This window comes from Conger conger, chromosome 1 (genome assembly GCF_963514075.1).
Source record: "Conger conger chromosome 1, fConCon1.1, whole genome shotgun sequence".
Classification (NCBI taxonomy): domain Eukaryota; kingdom Metazoa; phylum Chordata; class Actinopteri; order Anguilliformes; family Congridae; genus Conger; species Conger conger.
In genome coordinates this window covers 48,228,373-48,243,263 of record NC_083760.1, presented here as the reverse complement: position 1 = coordinate 48,243,263, position 14,891 = coordinate 48,228,373, and the positions used below count along the sequence as shown (strand labels likewise).

At 39.2% G+C, this 14,891-nt stretch overlaps 1 protein-coding gene across 1 annotated transcript in view; it reads right to left on the bottom strand.

The window, feature by feature from the left end:
- Positions 1–849: 849 nt before the first annotated feature.
- Positions 850–14,891, bottom strand: part of LOC133127212 (doublecortin domain-containing protein 2-like) — a 66,264-nt gene continuing 52,222 nt past the window's right edge. Inside the window, exons 9-10 of the mRNA XM_061239962.1 lie at positions 12,766–13,233; positions 850–975 (exon numbers count right to left, since the gene is read on the bottom strand). Coding sequence (XP_061095946.1) covers positions 850–975; positions 12,766–13,233 — 594 coding nt within the window. The remainder of the gene's footprint in view (positions 976–12,765; positions 13,234–14,891) is intronic.

Genomic DNA, 14,891 nt, shown 5'->3' with positions numbered 1-14,891 from the left:
AATTGCTTTTCTGCATACTGTTTTCATGTCGACACTATATTGTGTTTGCATGGCAGGTGTGAAAGATGACTTCTTGCTCAGAACCGGGTGGGTCAGACCATGGTGACCGAGCTCAGAGCATGGTCCACAACAGCCATCAGTGCTATGGGGTCCGGTCCTACTTGCACCAATTCTATGAGGGATGCACGGCCTCAATCTGGGAGCAGGACGAAGACTTTCAGGTTCAGAGATCACCCAGCGGGTGGAGTACTGACCTTTCAAAGGTAAGAAGATCATCGGCCCCTGCAATGAATAATGGGAAAGCCATACCCGGATACCTTTGTGCATGCAGTATTGGGTTCAGATTCTTTACTTTTAAGAGGGAGCACCATAATTCCAATTATGTGTGAACACTGATATTTTTTAATGCCAACACCGCCAATGTTGGGGAAAGGCAATGCATAACAATTGCGAAGAAATGGGGCTTAAAGTTTGTGTTCCCTTATTCCGTTGCCCTCTCGCTCTACTGCTCTGTTTTTCCATCTGCAGGTCTGCCTCGCGTTCGGGGCCCAGATACTATTTGTTGGGTTGACCGTGTTGACTATCGGCTTTGCCTCCCTGCCCAAAATCGAAGCCTTTGGTGAAGAAGAGCTGCTATTTGTGGACAGGCACGCCATGCACTTCAACCGGGCTCTCGACATCTGCAAGCTGGTCGGTGGCATCCTGTTCTGCGCAGGGGGTACCCTGGCATCTGTGAGCCTTTTGTTGTCCAGCTTCACCCTGGCCAACCTCACCCAGGAGGGCTACCTGCAGCACAGGTTCAAGGAGAAGAAGAAGAGCTGCTATTTGTGGACAGGCACGCCATGCACTTCAACCGGGCTCTCGAAAATCTGCAAGCTGGTCGGTGGCATCCTGTTCTGCGCAGGGGGTACCCTGGCATCTGTGAGCCTTTTGTTGTCCAGCTTCACCCTGGCCAACCTCACCCAGGAGGGCTACCTGCAGCACAGGTTCAAGGAGAAGAAGAAGAGCTGCTATTTGTGGACAGGCACGCCATGCACTTCAACCGGGCTCTCGACATCTGCAAGCTGATCAGTGGCATCCTGTTCTGCGCAGGGGGTACCCTGGCATCTGTGAGCCTTTTGTTGTCCAGCTTCACCCTGGCAAACCTCACCCAGGAGGGCTACCTGCAGCACAGGTTCAAGGAGAAGCTCGCTGAGAGGCAGGCTGCTGTTCAACCCATCACACAGGCTCCCTCGCTTGGAGAGTGAAAGATACCCGTCACCCTGTCCAAAGCGCAGAACATTCAGCCGGTGTCCGAGCCCTGACAGAGGGCATGCATCCCATGGGGTCAGCTTACGTGGTTAAACAAACAATTGATACTAAAAGCCCCGGACATTGATTATTGTTTGGTAAGGCATTTTGGATGCCAAAAATGTCAGTTCAGTTCATCAGGACAGTGATCAATTTCTCTTTCAATAGTTTGCACTGTTAATGTATCCGTTTTTATTAAAATACACTTGGATACAACCACTGCTGGTGAACATCAGTTAGCTGTAAGGTTCACTGTAGTTCTGAACTGCCAGTCTGCCAAATGTTTTGATCAGACTACACTCTCTTCCACTACAACATACGTATGTCTTAATGGTAAAATACAAATGGTAAATTACAAAACACATATTTAAGCCGACTTTCATCAGTTCAACCAAATGCCAGCCTCCTGATGAATCAGTGGATTGATTTTTTTGAAATGTCGAAATTCATTCTTGGCACAGTTTGAATCTCAAGTGATTTTTTAAACACTTTTAAAGGCAGCAGAAACACAATTACATAAGGTGTTAAAGTGCACTTTCTTTTTCCTTTACAGAAGTAAATAGTATAAAATAAAGTGCAGATGCTAGAATAAATAGTATAACCATTCCAAGAAAAACTCAGGTTAAAATTGGCCTAATTACTTTTATAAAGTCTTTGAAATATATAAAACAATATATTTTAAAAAATAAACTTGATGTACTTAAGTAGCCTATACTTTTCTCTTCTACATTTTCTAAGGGGACACTTGAAGAGTGATTGTTAATGCTATGCTCTTGTTCATGCTTGACCCAAGATTTCTGTCAAGAAGGCTGCATAAACATAATATTTAATGACGTGGAAATCTACACCAATGAGCCGAAACAGATGAAGCAAAAAAAACATTGATTATCTCGTAACAGTGGCGTGTGTCAAGGTCTGGGATATATCAGACAGTAATTGGCAAGGCTTGTGGGGTGCTCCCGGTCAGTAGTGGTGAGTACCTACTGACAGTGTTCTGAGGAGGGAGAAAACAACAAACCAGCGACAGGGTGTTTGGCACCCAAGGCTTATGGATGCGCGAGGGCATCAAAGGCTATCCAATACTGTGGAACAAGTCGCAGACAATTTCAATGATGGTTACGGGAGGATCGTGTCGAGACACAGTGCATCGCAATCTTCTGTGTATGGGGCTGCGTATCAGCAGACCAGTCAGAGTGCCCATGCTAACCCCTGAGAACTGTTTTCATTTACATCATGTGGACGGCCAAATTCGTGGTCGACGTTTAACTGGGCACCAGGTCTTACTTTAGAAGACAAGCCTGTGGAGTGTGATGCTCTGGGCAATGTTCTGCTGGGAAACCTTGGGTCCAGGCATTCATGTGGATGACAATTTGACATACCACATGATGTCAATTTCACATTTTGCTGGATCAATAAGTCTGATCCACCTCGCATCTTACAGGACTTTAAAAATCTGCTGCTAACGTCTTGGTGCTAGATACCACAGGGCACCTTCAGTGGTCTTGTAGAGTCCATGCCTCGGCAGGTCACAGCGGTTTTGGTGGCACCTGGAGAACCAACGGTATATTAGGCATAATGTTTCGGCTCGTTGGTATATGTCTGATTCAATCATCTCATTATCTCCACAGGTTATCTATAGAGTTGGCGTGATCATGGAATCATTTTCAGGAGCATGCCTCTGTTTCCACAGAGGTTGCCTCAAGTGATCCATTTTCGTGAAACGCGTTTTGGCAAGATGTTGCGATCTGCGAGTGAAAATCCTCGCATATTGCTTTAGTGAAACAAGCCCTTGACTGATTAGAACTACTGGAGTGTGAATGTGGAATGTTTCCTCTTCATGACACACCTTCCCTTGTTCTGATTATTTTTTTATTTCCTCTGTCATCATTTCATATGTGGTCAAAGTGCAGATTCTCAGCTTGTATTAAAGAGTTTGTTTATCCATTTTGGCTTCACCTTGTTGTAATTACAGCAGTTTTTATACATAGAATAAATAGTCACGTTTTGTATTTGGATGCATAGCATTTGTATGCCCCAACTACATCTGTGACATGTATAAACATCACCAGAGTCAGGATATCTTACTTTCAGGTTGTCTTAATCACTCCCTACACCCCAGCTAGACCACTCCGGTCTGCCAGCTCCGGTCGCCTTGTGGTTCCCTCACTACGAGCACCTGGTGGTCGAGCTGCATATTCACGCCTATTTTCCGTTCTGGTTCCTCAGTGGTGGAATGACTTGCCTACCACTGTCAGGACAGCAGAATCCCTCCCCCTATTTCGACGCAGACTAAAAACACACCTTTTCAAACTGTACCTTAGTCCTACCTCCTGATTTCACCTGTCCCCCTTTCTGATATCCCTATCCCTCTTGTCTAACCCCCCAAAAAATAAAAAAAATAAAACAATTGCACTTATGATGACTGCATGTTTTGAACAACACTTTGTGTGTATTGTACTAGTTGTGGATGCAATGCTTTAACTTGTGGAAGAACCTATGCACTTGTAAATCGCTTTGGATTAAAAGTGTCTGCCAAACGACAAAAATGTAACTGTGAAATGTAAGTGATACTAAAACCTCTTAGCATTTGAATGGATGTGTATGGGAATTGGGGGGTAGGACCTGATTTAGCTGTAAATTATGCTGACACAGTACCATTTGTGCACTAAACGGTTTTAACCCTTCTATTGTGTCAGGGTAAAAAAAAACTATTTTCAAGTTAAGATATGTAATAAATACCATCTAGCTTTTTTTTTTTTGGAACAAGGATCCATGATATCCTAAAAAACAGCTATATAAACACAACAAAACCAATGTATTAAATTCTGAAGGTCTGTAAAATTGCTACATCCATGGTGGGTTATAGGTAAAATATGACCTGGCAGAGAATTTGACTCAAACAAGTCTTCATGTATGTGTACACACAAGCACAAACACAAGGAGATATATCCACTTCAATGGTAAAGTGATTGTTCAAAGAGATAATCCTGTATCTGGTATTGTCTGGTTATAAATATAATTATTCAGGGTTTCTCACAGATCTTTTCCCAGTCACTTTAGTAAGCTTCCTGAAACCTGCACCAAGGAAGCGTTTGAATATAGCAGACCGAGAAACCAACTGTCCAGTTACTTATGGACTTTGGGGGGGGGGGGGGGGGGGGGAGGTACATATAAAAAGTGCTGCAATTACTACATGCTGAAACCGAAATGAATAAAAAATATGCTTCAATAAAAGCTGAGAATCTGCACTTTGACCACATGTGAATTGTTTGATGTTTTATTTCCTCTGTAAACCTATGGGGTTTGTGTCAGCATTATCTCTCGAATGGAATATTCACTGTTGTCCGTTGTTTCACCCTGAATAAATCAGTATTATTTTAATGTCATCTTTTAGTTTGTGCTTCTGTCCCATAGATGTCAGCACAGCAGCCACAGATTCACCCTGCAAAAATAGAGAAAGTATGCGTCAATCCAAGATTGCATAGCAATTTGTGCTGTACCGTTTGGGGTCACCTTGTCTTTTTCTGCTTTAATATTTTATTTTCTCTGTAATCAAAAAATTCATACGTGGTCTAAGCAGAGACAGACAGAGCACAGACAGAGCTGGTATTTTTTTAAAATACATTTTGGTTTCACCATAGGAATTATGGTGGTCCTCCATTTCAATGTTTGAGACAAATTAACATCAAATAAAAGAGTCATGTTTTTACTTTATCACAGAGTTTTGTATTTAGTTGCATGTCCTTTGCATGCGTTCCTGATGTCTGTGACCCAACAACACCATCAGAGTCTGGATATCATATTTTCAGGTTGTTACTGATACTGTTACTTGATACTAAAACTCTTTGTATCTGAAAGGATCTTGAAGGGAATTGGGGGGCGGGACAAGATTCAGCTGTAAATTATGCTGATACAGTATGGAACACATTTGTTGGCTAAATAGTTTTAAGTCATCAAGGGGCCAAGGTATCAAATGCACCTCAAACCACTGTGCTGCTGTCAGACATGCAGTAGATACGACAAGAATGTATCAGGAGAAACAATGCTTGTAGTATCTACTGCATATCTGGCAGCAGCATGATAGATGGAGGCTCATTTGATACCTTGGAGTCTGCTGTAAAAAAGCGCTGCAATTACTACATGGTGAAACATGAAATGTATAAAAATACATACCAAAGCTCTGAGTCTGTACTTTGACCACATATTGTCTGATTACAAACTGAGAAAATAAAATAATCAGAAGAAGACAAGGTGACCCCAAACCTTTGAATGGTAGTGGATAAAAATATGCCATTTTATGTGTGTGCTGAAGTTATTTGAATTGTGCAGTCATGGTAGTTGACGCTGTAAATAAACAAGCCCTCTGTCCCCTTAACAGGGACTTTTGATTTCATTTCTACAGTTGTGATAATCTCATCTGTTAGATCTGTTAGTCATAAAAACAAATTGCATAATTGGTCATAATGTCACCCAGGGAAGAGGGAGCCAGTCTCCAAGGTAGACCGACTAAACAAAGACTCGTGATTTATTGTGCTCCGCCCACCAGTTTGTGGAGAGACAGAAAGGCTTCCAGTCTTTTGGCAAGCTGGGTCAGATAAAGTATAAAGAGCAGCCTACAGTTATGACTGGTCATTCCAAATTGGGTGGAAAATGGCCGGATCTCATTTCTGTTCGGAAAGTGAATAGGCTGGTGTCAGTTGACACTACTGGATAGTTTCTCCATAGTAAATTGTGATTAATGCCTGGAATGATGTTTTGATTTAAATGAAAGCTGATCAATCTGTTAATGTGGTGAAATGTCATAGGGGAAGGAGGGGGCACACATAGCTAACTCAATCATTGTCCTATTAAAATAGTTCCCAATTGAGCAACAGCTGCAAATTACAGTAAGTGACAGCTATGATTGTGATTTCGGTATTTAGAAATTAAAATAATTCAAAATTTTATTATTTTCATTCAGATATGTGACCAATTCATGTATTCTTTCAGTGTATAATAAAGAACCCATTGATTACCCTAGATACTGCTTTAGTCACACAAATGACATCCATGCACAAGAACACACACATACACAGATTGGGCCTTATTTATCAAATGTGAGCCAAACAAATTTGATCATAAATCATTGTAAAGGTGGGGATATCTCTGGGAGGTTTTGGAACACATACGTTTTTGAATGGATTTCATTCATATTATCAAAGTTTTGTATACCAAACCTGCAATGGTTCTTACCAATAAAATTTGCTCTCCACAGTTGCCCATTCCAGAGGCACTTGTCAGGGCTGTCCACTCTCACATCTTCTGTCCCTTGAGCATCTAGCTCAATCAATTCGCCAATCGATATCCATCGAATCAAATGTGTTAACACCCAACATAAAATATCCTTGTATTCTGATGATGTCCTGATATTTGTTAATGATGTTACCAGCTCGCTACCACATATTCTATCCATCTATATTTTAATGAGTTTAGTGCCATATCGGGATACAACATAAACAGGCCCCTTGCCCCTTAAAGGTTTAATATGTCATTTTGGACACCTAATGGTCAAGAGAGGAATTGCAGCAACAAACACCCTCAAACCACAACATGCTCCATTTGGAAAGTTGACAGTGACAAGCGTGACAGAGCCTGCCGTCTTTTCATAGTGTTCTAGTAAGAAAATGTTCGCCAAACAGGTGACTACATGAAATCTAGACTTTAGTGTCCTTCACAACACTAGTTATATGTTATATGTCTTTTTGAAATTTTCACTTTACCAACCAACTATATTATGAGCAAGCAACTTACTTGGCTATGGAACTAGCTGGCTATATAACTAAGTTATGATAGTGTACCACAAACGATGCAACTGCAACGTACAGTTTGAGACAAATAATGATTCAACACGTAAAGAGATAAAAGGAACATGTAGTTGCCCAAATTGCACTCCAGACAAACGATTACTGAAGCTCTGTATATTACTGCTTATTATAAAAGCAAAGAATACATATCTAATTATGAAACGATACCAGTTCATTATCGGGTGCAACAAGCTATTAGTTAGCGTGCCAAATTTACAAATATCCACCTGAGACACAACACAATTCTTGCAACGCTCGCTACTATGTTCGTATTGCCTCACGTGGATATTTGTAAATTTGTTGAGCTAATATGGCTAATTTGCTTGTTGCTACCAATAGCGAAATAGTATTGTTTTATAACTAGATATGTAGTCTTTGCTTGGATAATAAGCTATAGTATACAGAGTACTATACAGAGTTTCAGTGATCTGGAGTGCAATTTGGCCAGCAACACGTGAACAATCAGAATAAGCCCCCATGACCGTGGCAATTAGAACCATTTTTCAACCAATGAGCTTGAATTATTGTACAGCTGTGCAATGCTTTGGTACAGAATGGAGGCTTGTCAACTGTATATTTTGAAACCAGAATTTAAGGCCTATAAACAGGCAGAGGGCGAGTCAACACCTTTTTCAATGATAGGAAGGGATTTACAATGGTCTCGTAAAAATATTACCTATTGTTCCTTAAAAATGCCCTGCCCTCACATATACCAATAGTTAAAGACTTTAATTTCTTGGTGTTCATATCCATCCCTCACTCATAGAGGCTGATCTTAACATTACATTACATTAATTGCATTTGGCAGACGCTCTTATCCAGAGCGATGTACAACAAAGTGCATACCCATAACCAGGGATAAGTGTGCTGAAAGACCCTAGAGGGAAGTACAATTTCAACTGCTACCTGTACAACAAAGATAAGGACCAGGGCCTATTTGAATTTTGAATTTTTTTAACGAACAAATAAACAAACAAACAACAAAGCAAAAGTGACCAAACTTAACTATCCAAACACTGCTTACCTAGCCAACTAAAAAGAAGAAATCTTAAGAAATGGTCCTGTCTCCCGAGTTCTCTACAGGCTAGAGTCTCCATTATTATTATAAATGCATTCCATTATTAAAATGGACATTCTTCACTATGATTCCGCTTCCCCCACCAGATAAATATTGGACCAAATATTGGACACTTATTTAGAAAGGCAAACGTTCCAGTATGAGACTAGAAACCATACAACGCGAAAAGTCATCTGGAGGGCTGTCCCTCCCTATTTTTTATTTTAAATTATCGAACATCTAATTACACCTTGTCTCAATAGGTCTCCTGGTGACCTATTGAAGAAAGGCTGGTACATCCTCACAGACATCAGCATGTAGTCTATTCAACAATTCCTATGTGACAAGTTAAATTGAGATTTCGGGTGCATAATTTCGTATTTCTTCTCAGAATTTGGGACCATTTTGATCTCTTGGAACCCGACAAACAATACAGAAACAAATCTAGTTTTAATGGAATTGCCAAAAAGTATATACATAATTACAATGAATGAGTAGGGGAAGTTTTATTCACATGAAAGTAAATAATTTTATCAATTTATAAAAGGCACACTTATTGATTCAACTTTGCAGTATTATCTGTTGTTATCAACATATTTCAGTTTAAATAAAACTGAAAAAAAGAATCTAAAAGGTAAAAGGTAATCACTGCCAAATTACTTAAGTACATAGTGTATATCAGTAGCAGCCATGAAAATGTTCAGAGAACTACCACATTTTTCATTCAAAAATTGCGAAATGCAGATTTCGAAATGCTTTACGTTCTGTAAACACAAGATACCATCAGGGCAATCATTGTTTATATAGGTATGATTAGATTTTTTTTAAAGTCAAAGCTGAAAAACATCCAAAAAATGTTTTACCCCTTCGTTCACTCCTTCGCTCCACTCATTTGCTCCACATTATTTTGCTGGAGTGGAGGAGTGGTAGTGGGGGAGTGGAGTGAAAAATATCAGGCTAAGATACTTCTGGGTGGCTACTCATCGGTGGAACCATTGAACTGTTATAATACAGTTCAATGGGCTAAACAAAGTGACGTTACTTCAAAATCGACTGAACCAGAGCTGTGGAAAAACAGTTAGCTAGTTAACTAACGTAAACTCACCATGTTCCAAATGAACAAAACACGGAGAAGTGGCCGCTTCCACCAGAAGTTAACATCAACATCTGTTCAATGGTAGTTTTTATCCTGAGGAATGTAGTTCATTATTATGGTTTCTCACGATGGTCCAAACACCTATTCTCTCTGTTATGCAGGCTGAGCTGTATAATGTTAAGCCTGCCTGGTTCATAGTGTCATGTTAGCAACAGCTTCCCTAACATACTGTTACAGTGGATCACCATGGATACTAAATCCTAAATGTTGAAAAATGTCTATTTTTACCCTACAGGGATGTTACCTTCTGATTTTATAGAAAGTAAACATTTGCAGTAAACATTTTGGACCTTAAATTTAAATTAATCAGAAGAGGTTTAATTCTCAACTTTTGTTCTGCTCACGTTCATTTGTTTTCTGTGATTATCAGTTTTACAGTATAAATTTTGTCACATCAAAAAGGAGATATTATGTTTTCACTTAATTTGACTGAGACTTATTATAGTTTAAGTATTTCTCTAGGTAAATGCTGGAATGTAGGTATGCATTATATATAATGACAACGCATCCACATGGTTCTCTCTCTCAAGTGAGCGACACCTTTACATATTTGCATTAGCTACAGTGCAGTCCATAAGCATTTGCATAGCATTTGCTTCATAATTCTTGAAGCAATGAATAATGTGATTAAAATGTAGTCTGCCACCTTTAATTTGAGGATATTTACAACCATATTGGGTGATCAGTGAAGGAATTCCATCCCTTTGTATACATAGTCCCTCCATTGTAGGGGGTCAAAAGTAATATGTCAGGTGTATTAAATCACTTCCTTAGTGCAGGTATAAAGCATTCAGTATTTCGTCTTGATTATTGGCTTTTGATTGCCACCATCCAAATATTTACAGACTGCATTGTATGCAAACTAACATCATGAAAGCAGAGCATTTTACCATCCGTATTCCCACAGTATAAGAAATAGTTCTTCATTAAAATGTGCATCTGTTGATGTCCGCAAGTAATTGTGGCATTACAGTATATTTTGAAAGATATGGCTGTTGAGTTTTTCGATGTCAATTTTCAGCGGATTCATTACCATCAATTACCATCAAATCTAGAAGATTTTTCACATCTCAGCAAAACTACTTCACTAATTGAATTTTAGGGTGAACTGCCCCTTAAAGAGAAAACACCAGTAAACTTCTCTTGACAATATTCACTAGTAGTGGAAATTACTAATCAATTTGAATCAGTTTGCAAAAATTCCAGTCATAAACACAAGTAAAAGCATCTTACCCCATATAAACCTTCTGTATATGTTTTCTGGCATAAGGCCACTCAAGCAAGCATTTGATCTGATCATTCCGTGGTATAAGTGGGCTATTTCTTCAAACATTGCTCTTTCAAATGGTAAAGTTATAATTAAGGAGGGTTTATTCTCTAGTTTAATACCAGAGGATATTTTTTGCTCCGCAGTTCAGTTGCCTGTGGGGGGAGGCCTTTTACAGAGGGTTACTGATTTGGTTATTGATTTCAGTTCACCAGTAGCCTACTAGACTAGATAGTCAGCCCTTTTTGTTTGTTCACTTACTGCCCGACACTAATATTCACAAAATATACTTTAGGATATGGTGCATCCTTAAAAGCACATACATATATAGCAAATATAGCACTCACTCACCAACATTGACTGTTCTACAAGTGGGGTTCTTTGAAAATATATTTTAATTGCAATACAATGTCAATCACATTGTACAAGCAAACAAAATGCTGCATAACTCTACTCATTGTAAAGTACTGAGACTGAGTAAACGTCAATCATTTTCTGTAACCTCCGTTCACAGAGCGAGTGATTTGGTCGACTTGTGGCCGGAAGTTCATTTTATATGAAACTGTGTGACGGTTTCACCTGAACAACACAATCTGCCAGAGAAATGTTACCTGTGGTTCATTTTTTTATGCGGATTGCTCACCAACACCTAAAAGAGGCCTGCGGTTCCAATTCTTTGAACCGATTTGTTCCCATTTCGTGAATAATTGTTCCACCCGGCTTCCCTCATTGCAATGGAAGAGCAGCTACAAACTTAAAGGATAGGTAGCAGATTATATGGCAAATATGTGCTTGTTCTAACAAGTCACATCGACACCAAAACTCAAGTTTTATCACTAGACAGCCGGCTATTGCTAGCGATCTAGCTATCTCTCACTAGCCAAACTCTCTCACTAAGCAAACCTGACCTCTAAATGGCACAAAGTTAAACATGACACATTCCTTCAAAGTTTAAAGCAAGATTATTTTTTCTTTAAATTTGTTACAGTTTCAATATTATAATAAAAAGAAACAGGCCCTTTGCAAAAATTTGGGAACCCTGTCAGTAATCATCTTTTTAAATTATGTAACGTTTGCACAGGGCCCATAAACAATAAAAATAAAAATAAAAAGCAATCTTGCTTTAGAATTTGCAGGAAGGTATCATGTTTACAGTTCAGGTTTGCTTCTGTTTACCAAGATATTCATTGTAAATGGCTTTTTGACCAGGAGTGCCCACAACTGTATCTCTCCCAATAGCTGAGTTAACTGCACTAGCTAGCTAGCGAGTTTGTAGCTAACTACGGAGGGAGACTGAGGCAGCTAGCTACCGAGAGAGAGAGAGACTGATATATGTCTACCTAGCTAGTGAGAGAGCACTAACAACTTATAATCATCAGTGCCATACTGATGACACTGAATCGCTCGCTGTGTGAATGCGGGGTAAGAGACAACATCGCTTTTTGGCTATGTACTCCTTTAATAATTTTCATTATCTGAAATAATGCCTTCAAATAATCATGAAATCCAAATCAATCAGAAATGTACAATGTTTCAATAAAGATATTGCAAATCCTTAATGCATTAGTGTTAGCATATCTTCCTATATTTTCACAGAAGCGCCTTTCGGAGCAGCTTTAAGCATTGAAAGCAGCCAAACAATTAAAACTGAAAATTATAAAAATACATTTCTTCTCATTTCTAAATTAGCATTCAATATTCATTCTCCTTTTCCATTTCCACTTAAAGCAAAGAATGCATTCCTTCTTAATTACCTAATTATATGCACACTACCTGAAAGTTCACATAGCTTATAGTGTCTGGATGCAGTAGGTTTCATTTAGACTTTATGTTATATATGATATATGCTATATGCTATATGTATATATATATATATATATATGTATGTATACACACACACAATGTGTATAGTCTGTTAGGAAACGGGCATAGTAAAAATAAGGCTATGAAGGTATTTCTTCAGTTCAGTTGTAGATAATAGCATGACATGAGTGACCACTGTCTCCTGCCTTTTAAATATTTTTAATAGGATTAAATGGGTGTATCTATGGTAGCTTTCTACTGTCTCTCTATAGTATACTCTTGTCTTATTTGTCAATGAATTGAGTGCATCTTCCTATTATTTATTATCTTCCTTTCCTCCTTAATCTACCTTTTCTGACCCTTGTCCTCTGCTCTCTTCCTTCTCCGTTTCTCCCTGCATTTGGTAGGATGACTTGTCCTCCTCCTCTGCATTTTCTTTCTTGGTTTCAGAACTCCCAGCTTTCTCGTCCTCTGGTTTCTCCTGTCCTTCTTCACCTTGATCCATAGAGATGTCCTCTGTTGTTGAGTTTTTTTCTGTGCCATCGCCTCGTACTTCCCCATCCCCTAATTGGGCCCTGTTCTTCAGCTTTGCCTCTTCCTTTTCATCATTCAATTTCCCTTCATCCTCATTTTCATCAGGGGCAGCGCTTTTTTCTTCATTTTCCTCCTCGGTTCTGTCCGGCACTGGGGAAGGACTATCTCTTTCCTTCTCACTCTTCACCTTATCTTCATCTTCCTTTCCTTTCACTGTAGCATCAGTCACACCATCTGCACTTCCTTTAGCAGCAGGGCCTTTAGCCTCTTCTGAAACCAGCTTCTGTAATGATAAAGTCAAGGTGCAAAGCTTCAGTAATAAGTTCAATGTTATTTGTTCGATTTCATTATTAGGTACTGAGACAATATACACACATGCAGTGCACCCATTGTCTACAGCCCCTGACCATTCCTGGATTGATCCAACTCTTGGATCAATTGCCACTCTCCTCTCTTGGATCTGTTATGAAAACTGAGTTAATGTGACCACTAACGTCTTCTTCTATGGTACATCTCTTTACAATTTCCTAATTTAACTGTAGACAAAGAGCTAGTCAGTGGATGTATTAAATGCTATTTTGTGGGATATGTTTTATGGATTACGTTTCTTGTGTGAGGTTCAAATTAATTATGCATGTTCCATATGCACTTCCTTTCAAAGCAACATTTGCTACAGGACTTGAACAGCAAGACCGATAACTACACTGAAGTCTTGCTGTTGATGCCTAACAAGAATATATTTTGTTGGTTTGCGTACTGATAATAAACTAGCCATCGATTGTTGCATGTATGTGGCTCTGGATTGTACAAGGTTACATTATAGTGAGCACCAAAATTCATTATCCATGTTTTGTCATTTTGGTTCTGTACTCTAGCACTTTCAGTTTGAAATGTTACCATGAAAATCAGTTGAACCGTATAAATTCTAGAACCTTTTATACACGGCACCCGCCCCCCCTAATTCAGGCATGAAAAAATATTGGACAGTTTTACATAATGTCGAATAAAGTAATTATGTTTAATGTTGGTCAACTATCCTTTGCATGCAATGACTACTTGAAGTCTGCAATGCATAGACATCACTAGATGCTGGATATATTCCTTGGTGAAGCTCATGCTTGTTTTAGGGACTTTTTGCCTTTAGTCTCTTCTTCCTCTTTCCATCGCTATGGTACATGTTAATATTTGTCCCATTATGGTACATGTCAATTCCTGTCTCATCTGTCCACAAGACTCTTGGGGCTCTTTTAGGTTCTTTTTAGCAAACTGTAATCTCGTCTTTTGTTCTTCAAGCTTATCGGTGGTTTGCATCTTGTAGTGTACCCTCTGTAGTCCTGCTGGTGTAGTCTTCTACATATGGTAGACTTTGACACATCTACACCTGCATCCAGGAGATGTGTTGTTGATCTATTGGGCCATGGTCAGGAGGGTTTTCTGCATCATAAAGAGTATTCTCTGTCCATCCACTACAGTGGTCATTCCTTGGTCTACTGGGTCTTTTCACATAATTTAGTTCACCACTTGATTTTTTGCTATGTTTTTTGCAAAAGGGTTTTTACAATGTTTCTGATTAATTGATTTCTGAGCCTTATGACGGCCTGCTTAATTGCATTGACACTGCTGTCTTCCTCATGTTGTCACACCCCAACAACAATTTCCACAGGCAATTGCAATGTCTAGAATAAAGACTAGACATCAACAACTCTCTTCTGCATTCACTAAAGACACAAATTACAGACACAATTCAACAAATACCCTTTGTTCCTTAAAATGGGGGGGACCATGTACGAAAGGTGGTGTCATTTCATCCGATATGGATGAAAATACCCTTAATTTAAAGCTGACAGTCAACTTCAACCTCATGGTCATTGTATCCTTTCAAACACAAAGTGCTAGAGTACAGAACCAAAATAACAAAAAATGCATCACTGTCCAAACTAC